Source organism: Arachis ipaensis, chromosome B02 (genome assembly GCF_000816755.2).
Source record: "Arachis ipaensis cultivar K30076 chromosome B02, Araip1.1, whole genome shotgun sequence".
Classification (NCBI taxonomy): domain Eukaryota; kingdom Viridiplantae; phylum Streptophyta; class Magnoliopsida; order Fabales; family Fabaceae; genus Arachis; species Arachis ipaensis.
In genome coordinates, this window is record NC_029786.2 from 63,726,630 (window position 1) to 63,738,958 (window position 12,329).

General features: G+C 33.8%; 1 protein-coding gene across 13 annotated transcripts; it reads left to right on the forward strand.

The window, feature by feature from the left end:
- LOC107625360 (7-hydroxymethyl chlorophyll a reductase, chloroplastic-like) lies at positions 371-12,235 on the forward strand. Of its 13 annotated transcripts, none has more exons than XM_021115887.1 (21): positions 371-530; positions 661-695; positions 865-1,128; positions 1,233-1,317; positions 1,399-1,483; positions 2,828-2,939; positions 3,204-3,288; positions 3,387-3,428; positions 4,081-4,159; positions 4,829-4,880; positions 4,979-5,041; positions 5,415-5,512; positions 7,179-7,214; positions 7,298-7,359; positions 7,482-7,509; positions 9,318-9,397; positions 11,041-11,110; positions 11,193-11,250; positions 11,425-11,489; positions 11,575-11,669; positions 11,750-12,235. In XM_021115887.1, exons 3-21 carry the CDS (start codon positions 1,053-1,055, stop codon positions 11,838-11,840), a joined length of 1,362 nt encoding a protein of 453 aa, XP_020971546.1. In that variant the 5' UTR covers positions 371-530; positions 661-695; positions 865-1,052; the 3' UTR covers positions 11,841-12,235. The 13 variants fall into 13 exon arrangements, with proteins under 13 accessions (XP_020971546.1, XP_016183464.1, XP_016183470.1 ...); XM_016327978.2 differs by having other exon boundaries at positions 966-1,128; XM_016327984.2 differs by having other exon boundaries at positions 966-1,128; positions 1,402-1,483.

The following is a 12,329-nucleotide window of genomic DNA, read 5'->3' on the forward strand; positions in this document are numbered from 1 at the left end:
TTTTTTAGTATAATATATATATATTTTTTAATTTTTTTTTAATTTTGTCTTATAAATTTAATTCTAATCGATCATTGATTATTTGAATCGATCCAATTTAAATTTAATCATCGGTTCGAGTTCGATCACAAAAGAAATTCAACTCAAACCGATTAAAATTAGTAGATTCGAATATCAAATTTACTAAAATCCAACGCAATTCATCCCGAATACATCTCTGAGAATATTACATGTTTGGCCTGAGACTAAATTACAGATGCGCCACAATAATTAAATATATGTGCTACATTTTTAAAACATAAAAAATAAAAAATAATTTTTTTATTTAAAAATTAAGAGGATAATTAAAATATAATTTAAGATAAAAAAGTCCAAGACTCCAAGTTATCTAGTGAGCGAGTGCCTGAGAGTGACAGTGAGCTTCTCCTCCGCCCTGCCTCCGGTCCGTTGTGCTTCTTCGAGATTTCGTTCCTAGACGCTTCTCCTTCTAACGCGTCTTCTCCGTTCTCATTCTGTGTTCTCCCTTCTAGGTTTGGATACAAATTTATCATCCGCTTCTTCTTCTTCATGTTCTTTTGAATTGTAATGATTTGTAAGTTTTCCTGTTGTTATTTGCGTTAATTTCCTTCTCTTTCTTCTCCGGCGCCATCAACTTGGCAGTTACTCCTTCGCCTCTCTTCTCCCCTCACCCTCAGGTACTCTCTAAATCTTTGTTTCTCTCTTCATTTATGCTCCCTGAATCGCTTCCCTTTTTTTCTTCTTCCAACTTGCTATAACTGTTCCAGCCAGTTGAAGTGGCAAAATTTAATTGGTCTTTCCTGAAACCAATCTCATTTCATATATCTTTTTCAATGCAAATTTCAGTTTGAAAATAATTCATTTACTGATACTCTACGCGGGCACCACCGCCACGCTCTAGTTAGAAAAGAGAGAAATATGATTGTTGATTCCACATCATTCATAAGTTGTGGTGCAGAGAACAACCACCTTTATCGTGGCTTTGAGTTTAAACTTTAGAGTTTCAACCTTAGCTTCAGACTTTGAGCTTAGCAATGACTTCCTTCATTGGCAAGCTCTCCTCACTTCCCCTCTCTCTCCCCTTTTCCATTCGTTCTTCTTCATCCAAAGGTACCATCGCAACACTACTCCCTTTCCCTTTCGCCTTTCTCTTCTAAACTCTTTACTTTTTAATTTTTATTATCTTTTGTTTTATTTTTGGGGATGTTGGAAAGAAGATGTGACACTGAGAGAGGACTGGAGGAAAAGGTCAAGGCCCATTGCACCAGGTGGCACTTACCCAGCAAAAGATCATTGCAGGTAATGATATATACTTAGTGTTTCCCATTTCAAGAAAAAAGATATTCTGTTTTGTTAATTTGTTCCCTTTCTTGAAAACAGTAGTTGCGGCTTGTGTGACACATATTATATTGCACATGTCAAGAATGCATGCGCTTTCTTGGGAGATGGAATGTCTAGGATTGAAGTAACTCGCTCTCTTACTTCCTCTCCTTAACTTGTTACTATTCATGTATCTATGACTCTTGCTTTACCTCATCAATTTGATTCAAAATTTCAATTTATTTATGTACTAGTATTTTCCGATGCTACTAAATCACAAATACATTTTTAACCCTCTTGATACTTGGCCCTTTTCTCATTATTACAAGATTGGATAGAAAAGGTTGTCAACTTAGGTTGACAAAAATGGTTAGGTTCTAGCACTTAATTGGTAGATCCCATGGTCTGTATGAAAATTAGAGGTAATCTAGTTAGCAGAATATAGTAGAAACTTTCTTTTTTTTGAAGCCTGAAACTACTCCGACAAAACCAAAGATTTGTTTCTACTTTGCCCGCCATGTTCATAACCAAGTTCTTCTTTTGTCGCTAAATTGTGCTGCATAGTCTCATCACATCACCTATTTGGTTCCCGAGTAGAAATAATAATTTTCCTCCATTTGGATGGCTACTTGGTTCGAATTTTGATGCATAAGTATTCTATTGAAAGGGAGAACCACCGGTTTGGCACCTAAAAAGTGAAAATGTTGACAAGCTAGTTGCTAAATGATGTTTTATTAGTTTGTAGTAGCCTAATGATGAATTCTATTTTTACTAATGAGATTTGTTAATGTTAACAAAAGCAAAGCTGTTGTAGGGAATGATTTGTTAGCAACTTGATTTTTATAGACTATGTTTCAGTGTGTTGATCATTTTGGGACAGAATTTGTCAGCACAAATGCACAATAATCATTGGCGTATCTTGAGCGAATATAATATCTTTTCCATTGGAGCGAAATTGTCTGTGTTGTGAACTTCTGGAAACCAAATTGTGTTCTCTTATTCAAGTTGTCCAAACTGAAGGATTTCTAATGATTAACCACTTCAATTGTATGCGTCATGAATACCATTAGTAAGAGTAGTTTGGTTACGGACTTATGGTACAACTAATTAAATACTTGGTTAACATAAATAGAAGTGATATGATAGAGAGACTGGTGTCTAGTCATTTGTGTAATTGTGAGCGTTTGGTTTGTTGAGAGGTATCTTAAAATCCTCTGTCATTGTAATTCATCAACAAACAGTAATTTCTAATTCTAGCGGTAAAACCCTATGCATCCACTTTTTATTGTTGCATGAATCTCAATGAATCCAGTCAAAAATTAAAATGAATTCTTCAATGTTGTGCACTTCTTAATTTTATCATTTAAAATTTGATTATTCAAGTTCACATTTTTCATTTGCATAATTGAACATCGGAAAAAAGAAATACCTTGATTAGTGTGCTTCTGTCTAGAAACTACAAAGATGGCATAATTGTTTTCCATTTCAGAGATTGGAACCTGTTGTTCATGGTAGAGGGAGAAAAACTGATACCTTAGATGAAACCTACTTAGGGGTCCATGAGGAGGTGTTATATGCTCGAAAACTTAACCCTGTGGAAGGTACTTTTTTCCAGAGTTGAAAATGGTAAATTCCATATGCTTCTACCATATTATACTTGGATTGTAACTATTAGTGTATGTCTTGTGCTTTAAGTATTTTTTCTCAGTCTTTTTCTAATTTCTTTTTTAAATACTCATCTTTGGGTAGGGCCTCTGAATCATCATTTCTTCCCTTTTGATTTTTGGGTTTTCTAATGTTACTTCTGATTTCAATCCAAAACTTTAGTGGCTATATTTTACTTGTCAAATTTATTCTTATGATAGGAGCTCAATGGACTGGGATAGTGACAACCATTGCAATAGAAATGCTTAAATCAGGCATGGTTGAAGCCGTCATTTGTGTACAGAGGTATTGGAAAAAACTTGCAAGTTTTTAGATGGGATGCAAGATGCGGCTGTCTGTTAAAGCTGACCTTGTTTCTTGTGTTAATTATGTTTACTTCATAGTGATCCTGATGACAGATTCACTCCAAGACCTGTTTTAGCAAGGTTTGCTTCATGGCATTCTGGTTGAAATTTTTCCAGAAGTATTTCCAGAAATATGCAAAAGCTGAAGAAATTGTACCATTTCGTGATACCCTGTTATGTTAACATGTCACATAGCACTTTGCGAAATGGGCGTTTTTTTGTGAAATAGGTCCTATTTTGCAATAGCGTGTTGCGAATGAGAGATTCCCCCCTTCCCCACGATTCAAAAATGGGCCATTTCACATGGGGGAGTTGTGGTTTGGGGATAACTTTTGTTGAAGCCAAATGAACATATCATTGAAAATGCACTGGGCTTGCAAAATCAGTGCAAATTTTGTTTCCCACCCAGTCTTGGTGAAAATGTCAGACTCGTGTTAAAGTTAGCTTCAATGATGTAAGGCACCTGTTGTGCTCTAATAATAGAGTGAATTGAGTAAAGAATCTTGAGGAGTTTAACAAAGTTAGTTAATAAAGGAATTGCTGGGTAACTAAAGTATGTAAAGCCCCTTCTACCCCTTCCAATTACATTGTGCAAAGTGCCATGTAATGTTTTAATGCAGAAGGGTATTGTAAAATGATATCTGTTGTGTAGTTGTGCAACTTCTCCAGCTTTTGGGGATATTTAATTCTTTTATTTACTATTGAGACTTAATTGTTTCTTTACCAAATTCAGGACACCAGATGAGGTGTTGGCTGCTAAAGGTGTCAAGCCAACATTATCTCCTAACCTCAATACCCTTGCGCTTGTTGAGGTGCTTGCGAAGTTACTTTTTGTTTTTCAATAGTTGCACATAGCAGCATATTTTCTATACAAATTTAACTGTTCAAACATTTTGAGAAGTTTTCTCGCTATGAAAGAATATTCATTTGAATATCAAGTTCACCATATTCATGGGAATTTCTTGCTAAGGTTTGAAATATGTTCATATAATGAACAAAACATTTCTGAGTTATCCCTCAGTTCTCTTGGCTTGGTGATTGTGATGTCAAATTCATTCAGTGATGTTTTATGTTTACTAGACTAGTCATCCATGTCCACATTGATGGTTTATCTGTTATTCACATTTTTCTTCATTTGGTGCTTTTCTTAAAGCAGATGACCATTCAACTCTATTATTTGCTTTGAACTAGATACTTTTGACAATTTATTTGTTTCTATCTATTACATGTGAGAAAGTTCTATTAGCAAATTATGGATATGAAGAGGTTATATGCATACTAAAGAAACAATAGGCTCCATGAAGTCCAATAGATCATTTACCTAAACTCTTTCTTTGATATGAAACCTACAAGGGAAGACAATTCTTCAATTGGCTGTGATATTAATTTATACTCTTTGTTTTAGTTTTTGATTTCGATTGCCATAAGAACATTTGGAAGTATTGTTGCTATGTGTTGATTTTAATTTTCATTTATGACAGGCTGCAGGTGTCAAACGTCTTCTTTTCTGTGGTGTAGGCTGCCAGGTGCAAGGTATGACTGCTACAAAGATGTCTTTCATTTTTTGTAGTTTTTATCATTTTCTCTATTGTGACTTGTAATGTAATGCAGATTAATTTCTTCAATTGCAGCATTAAGATCGGTTGAGCACCACTTGAATTTGGATAAGCTCTATGTTTTAGGCACAAATTGTGGTATGCTAGTGGTTTTATTTTATTTTGAATTGTTTCAATCCATGACTAATCAAGGAATATAAGAATAAATCTACAAACCTACTGTTCATTCGTATCATTAGAAGAGGTATTGTGACAAGTAGGGAATCAGTTTAGAGCAATATAGTAGCACTCTACTCCACTACTTTCAATAAATACAACACCTAAACTGCTACCCATGGTATAAACACAATCTATTTCAAGTTTTCAGCATAACACAACATGAATTATTATGAATTATAAAGTTGGTAATCATCAATTGCTAAATGGATAATTTTTTATTTGTTTACGTTTTGAACATATTTACACTAGTCCTTCTGGAATTTGGACTGATACAGAAATTCATATTCAATAGTGGATAACGGAACTAGAGGAGGACTAGATAAGTTTCTAAAGGCTGCAAGTGAAACACCTGAAACCGTTCTCCATTATGAGTTCATGCAAGATTACAAGGTTTTCTGCTATAAAACTCTCTATAATTTAGTTTATTACATTTACAAGTTTCTTAGTGTTTTTATTATCTTGTAAAATGTTGATAAAAGATTGTGGTTTCTTGATTCAATGGGTCTATATACCTGTAAATCTTATTTTCAGTCTCTAGCCAATCCTCCATTATAGCACCTTCTCTTAATAGAATTAATACCAATGACAATTTACAAATGAGAAGACCACATAAGGTCATTTCTCCAAATGTGTGTTACGTGTTGGGGAGATTCAGAACTGGTCTCACATTTGTTCTTACGCTGCCCTATGGCTGATTCTTTGTGGAATTCTGTCCGGTATTTATTGGGTCTTTGGTATGCCCAGCATCACTAGATCGGTTTCTTTAATGAGGTTTACAGGCTTTGGGGAAAGAAGGAGGCAAAATCTTTGCGGCATTGTGCAATATATGCTGCTATTTGGAGTATTTTGTTAGCGCACAATGTATGATCTTTTAGTGATATAGTTTCAGGAAAAATTGATGTCTGGAATAGAATTAGACATTTAGCATCTATATATGACGTAAAGCATATTTTTTTTTCATAGGACTTTCCCTTTCAGACATGATGAGAGATTGGAAAGATACTGTTCATTGAATTTTGTGGTGTTTTGTATATTTCTTTTGGCTTGGGAGGATATCTTTTCATTGACTTCATTGTATTGTTTAATGGAATTCTTTCTTTTGTTATCAAAAAATAAATAAATAAAAATTTTCTCCTGTAAAATGTAAATGCATAGTTTAAAATTATAGCACCAAATGGGTTTCTTTAGAATTATAATTGGGAATGATGTAAACTATTTTGTACATGCATATTACTCTGGTTACCGGTACCTCACTTTAGTTATGGGTTATGACAACAACAAAACAACAGCAGTGCCTTATGCTACTAGTTATGAGTTATGACACTATTGATAAAATATTATGAAAAGAAGGATATAAATGGCTTGTTTATAGACATGGTTCATGATAAGACAGACATTATTTGATCCATGTAACCTAACAAACTAGGTTTTGTGGGTCTGGAAGTTTACGCGCGAGGCAATGCTGCCAATGGTACTTGGAAATATCAAAAGTGATACGCATGTTCGATTTCTTTACATAGGAGGTCAAGGTATCGCCTAGTTTTAGTTTTGTCAATCAAATGTGTGAACATTAATAAAGTAAGCTGGTGTAATCTAGAGAGTCAGCAGGTAGTTAGAGTAGCAGAGCCAGCTATGATGGCACAGCTGTAGTTAGTTACAGCTGTCATAACTAACTTAAGCATGTAAGAGTTATCATGCCTTTTGTACTAGCTTATACCATAAGTGTCTTCTCATTGTATATAGGCACAAATCTGGTGCTAAGCTTAGTAATAATACAGGTTACACTGTTTAGTTCATTATCTCTTCTTTCTGAACTCTCTAAATTCTCTCTTTTCTATTAAACATTGATTCAAGTTACAATCTCAACTTTGAATTTTTGTGATATGCTTTCATTGCATTTGTGAGTATGTGAGTCTTGTGCACAATATTAAGATTCCTACCCTGAGTCATGGTGCAATATTAAGATTCCTACCCACAGATGATTTCTTCATTTTATTTGCAGATCCTATATCCTGTTCCTTGGTCAAATTCTGACACACTGTCAAACTTTTTGCAGGTCCACTTGAAGCATCTGGATGGTCACATTGAAGAGGTAAACAACCATTCCTCGTATTTATTTGGTCATGATTTTACAAGCAATTGGCTTCATTCTGTTTCCCTGTTTTAACTTAACAGGTTCCGTATTTCTGTCTACCAGCAAATGACTTGGTTGATGTTATTGCCCCATCTTGCTACAGGTTATCTGTTCTTTTACTTTGTATAATGTGACATATCAAATTCATATACAATTTAGAATTCACAGTTTCTTATATTTCGTTTTATGTTGTTTCATGCTTTCTTCGTTTTTTTTTTCCTGCAGTTGTTTTGACTATACAAATGCTTTAGCTGTAAGTCCTTGTCTATTCTTATCTTTTTAGAATGCATATTTTTTTACCTCATTTTACCTTTGAAGGTTGTGTAAGTGGCTTGTTGCTTCCTAAAGTACACGTGAATTTGTCTGCACTATACTAACTGCTCCGTTATGTTCTTTCACATTAGTAATTTAATCACTTATGAGAGTTAATACTCAAAATGACCCCCGAATCTTGACCACCGGCTCAATTTGATCCTCTAATTTTCAATTGACCCAATTTATACCTTGAAATTTTAAAGCGTGGCTCAAATTGACCCTTTCGTTCAACTCCGTCACCGGAGTGATGATGTGGCACCCAAACCTCACCACATGCCTCTCCTTCTTCCTCTTACCATCGTCATCACCACCTCCCCTCTACCAACACTCTCTCTCCCTGCAACAAACAACATTCATAACTCATCAATACCCACACATTTCCACCACCATAGCTTTGAAGAGCATAACACCTACACTCACCATTCCTTCATGACTGCAAGCAGACAGCAAACCAATGAATGTGACATCCTTAGGGCCAACACCATGAACCACCATTTGTGAAAAGAGCTGCAATGCTTGCTTACCGTAACCATTCATCGCCATGCCACAAATAACGACACCCCAAGAAATAACATCCTTATGCACAATCATGTTGAAAACCTTGAATCCCATTTTCATGTAACCACACTTAGCATACATGTTGAGCAATGCATTCCCAATGTTACCATTGATCACAAGGTCGCACTACCCATTGCCCCAAATTCGAAGCACCTTCACCCATTGCAACCATCTTTGTGTTCCTATTAAGAGGGATCTAATGTATAGTGTTTTGTTTCTTTTTCTTTTTCTATTTCTCTTCAATTTGTTAATGTTAGTGATTATTAATGTTGTTTGTTGGGGAGGGAGAACGTTGGTAGAGGGAAGATGGTGATGGTGATGGTGAGAAAGTGAAGGATCAGATAATAGAAAGGCCCTTCATAAGTGGCGGGAGAAATGTGTGGGTGTTGGTGGGTTGTGAATGTTGTTGTTTGTTGAGGAAGAGAGGGTATTGTTAGAGGAGAGGTGGTGATGGCGATGATAAGAGGAAGAAGGAGAGGCATATGGTGAAGCTTGTGTGTCATGTCATCACTCCGGTGACGGAGTTGGATGGAAGGATCAATCTGAACCACGCCTTAAAATTTCAGGGTATAAATTGGGTCAATTAAAAATTGGGGGATCAAATTGAGTCTGTGATCAAATTTCGGAGATCATTTTGAGTATTAACTCCACTTATGATGCTGAACGAGTTCTAACTTTCCTGTTGGCTATACTATGTCAAATCTGGAATTAAGATCAAGTGTTCAAAATTCATCACTTCTCTTGATACTAGGAAATTCTGTAAGCACCGAATATTTTTGTGGTTACCAACCCCTTTATTATTAAAATTTGATCTATGATGAGAGGGAGAGGGAGAGGGAGAGGGAGAGGGAGAGAGCAGTAGTATATGGTATCTATTATTTACATTTAATTATACTTTGCGATAGATAACAAGATCACTTGTTGCATTAGTTCACTCTATGTTTGAATGTCTATGTATAATTTTTTTAATATATATATAGTTTAAATAACTTGATTATAATAACCGTGTTATTTTGCTTGACACTGTTTGACAATATATTTTGGAGATTTCACCTTCAATTTGCTCTATTATTCTGTCTATAATTGAACCATCTTCTTTAGTGGATAGATTGGATGTGAAATTTTCATGTTAAGAAATTATCTTTATTTTTCCTGATCTAGTTTCACATTGAATAAAATAATTTTCAGGATTTAGTAGTTGGATATATGGGTGTCCCAAAGTATTCTGGAATTAGCATGACACAACATCCACAATATGTTACAGTCAGGTAACTCCAATAAAAAGTTAAAGTCCTTTCCTTTGCACTTTGACTTTGTTCGGTAAATGCTCCTTAGATATTGTTTAAAGTGGAAGGAAAGGTATAGATTCTGTGTGTCTTAGCTACATAGTGGAATCTGTGCAAAATTATGAATATGGAAAATTTTTTTATCGTATTGTAATGAATCCTATGAGATTTGAACTGATCCTATATTATCCTAATTGATTTATTCACATATCTATTATAATATATTAAAGGGGAGTCCAAAGTAGTGTTATAGTGAATGAATGATATATAAACTTCTATGTTTCATGTAAAATTGCCATGTCATCTATAGCTTTTATTTGTCCCAAAAGTTTTTTTATTTGCATCAAATATACTCCCAACAGTTAAATTTTTAAAAAATTTAAGACGAATCTAACAATAATACATGATAATTATGTTTGATTTGCTTGTGTTGAAGGTTGTTGTATGTAATTGTTGTTGAATTGGTTCTAAATTTTTTGAAAAATTAGTTGCTAGGGATATATTTGATGCAAATTAAAAATTTCTGGGACAAAATTGAAACAAAATTAAACTTAAGGGTATTTTTGAAACTTTTACCAAACTTCAGGGACAAAAAATTATACTTTATCCAATTTTATTTTATGAAAATCTATCTATCTATCTATCTAGTATAAAAAGAAAAACCAAATAATGATACAATGAACACTTGACATATTAGATAATTTCTAATATTGCCACAAACTTTTTAGTGAAATTGTCATTTTATAGCCTTTTAATCTCTTTTTACTCTTTTTTTCTAGGTTATTTTATACCTTTAATAGTAATGTTATTTTTCTTGAATAGATATAAATTGGTTAATAAAACCTAATTTATTTTCTCTTTTTATTCTCACTTATATTCATGTTTACCATAACATTTATTTCACACCTTTTTTATCTCCTCTCATATACCTCTCACTCTTTATCCTCTATTATTGCTAATGTTTTGCACAATTATTTGAAAAATTTGGTTGATGATCATGGTTTTTTATTTGCTCACTATATGGTGGATGATGAACTCCTAAAATACTATAATGTATGAAATTCTTACAATATTTTTAAGTTTTCTTTTGCTGTTTTTGATCTAATTGTATTTATCAATTATATATTGTCTTTATCAATTATATATTACCTTTTTTTCAATAATTTACATTTTTAATATTATTTAGTTATAATAATAATGTTGCAAAAGCATGATGTCATGATTGATAGATGTTATTTTCAATTATTGAAACATTATGTTCATCTTTACATTATATCTAATAGTTTCATTCTTGCACTATAATATTTAAGTTTCTTAAATATACGTATTAAGTGATGAACTCTTTTAAAGACTAGAATAGTTAATATTAATTTCTTAATAGTGATGAACTCTTTTACAATTTTATTTAGATTTAATATTAATTTTTAAAACTTCTTTATTAAATGGTTTCTTACATATAAAAATTAATTAATTTTAGTTTTGCGCAATGTGCGGATTTAAATCTAGTTCTAATAGTTATTATCACAAGTATGTATTGTGTTGAGATTATGGATTGCAGTGTTCATCCAAGGGTGTTTTGTAAGAAGGCCAATTCTAATCTGCAGTTTGCTCTTCAAAAATGACAGGAATGAACGTGGTAGAGAAATGCTGCGGCTTGTAGAGAACTTATTAGAGATTCATCCAACAACTAGTGCTGTAAATTATCAGCTGCATTCCATTTAAAAATATTAACTTCACTATCTGACAAGGAGGAATATGACTTTGCTTTCTGAACCAGGGAGATCGTAGACCATTTGTTATGGAGACTGTTACGGCTGACGATAATGCTAAGTTAGGTATGCATAACTCGCATTTCGTCTTCATTTTGGCCCTTGACATTCGTGACATGTTTATTATTCTGAATCTAATGGTTGCATGCATAGTATCTCTTATTTCTTTTGCCCTAGCATCGAAGCTTATGAGATTTCAATCTTGATTGCCTTTATATTTGAAATTCTTGATTTGAGTAGGAAGAGGTCCTTCTCAGCCGGCTCCCAAATTCATTGGAAACTTGCTCGCTTTTATACTAAACTTGGTAAAATTCCTAGCAATTTATCCATTTATATAAACTGTTTATGAACACGAGAGATGCTGACATTTTGGCTCTGGCTTGTGTTAAGATTGGTCCAAAGGGTCTGGAATTTGCACGCTATTCACTTGATTACCATACCATCCGCAACTATCTGCATGTAAATCGTATGTGGGGAAAAGAAAGGTAAGAACGAGAATTGTCGATAATTCTAACTTTCATTTGAAGTGCAGTTCTTCATATTCTCAAAATATAAATGCATGCAGAGCTGACAGGCATATGCCTGGATATGCAAAGAAAATTGTGGATCTGTACAACCAAAATGGTCAAATTGAGGAGATGCTTGGCAACAAGTGATTCTAAACGATTTATATATATGTTCGATTCAGTGGCATAAATACTTCCAAAGGCGCACTGATCATAAGTTTTCCTTAATTTGGACCAAGGATGAGCACATTATACTGTCACACCCATACCAAATTGCAGATTCAAAAGTGACTTGGTCTAGATGGTTAGTAAGTGCCGAATAATATGGCAAAAATTAATGTGGGTCTAGCATAGATTGTTCAATAAATGTGAAAGACGTGATATTCAAACTTTCCGATGACAAGAATTCTTATTTTTGAGCCATGGTTCATCTTTATAATTGTCATTAGTAAAATGTAGGATGAATTTGCTGCATTTTGTTGCTTTGTGGCATATTATTGCAACACAATGAACACTTTACCAGAATTCTCCAAATTGGATTTGCATTTAGCTCCTTTATATTGCACAAGATGGTCATTAGATAAACCATTTGTATTGTGTGGAACTCGCTAAATAACCAAATGGTGCTTGAATCTCTTT

Bases quoted from the DNA above. Each gene is read 5' to 3' on its own strand.
- LOC107625360 (XM_021115887.1), top strand. From the start codon at position 1,053: ATGACTTCCTTCATTGGCAAGCTCTCCTCACTTCCCCTCTCTCTCCCC. The intron at 2,940-3,203 runs GTACTTTTTTCC...TTCTTATGATAG, and splicing joins AAAACTTAACCCTGTGGAAG to GAGCTCAATGGACTGGGATA. The intron at 4,160-4,828 runs GTGCTTGCGAAG...CATTTATGACAG, and splicing joins ATACCCTTGCGCTTGTTGAG to GCTGCAGGTGTCAAACGTCT.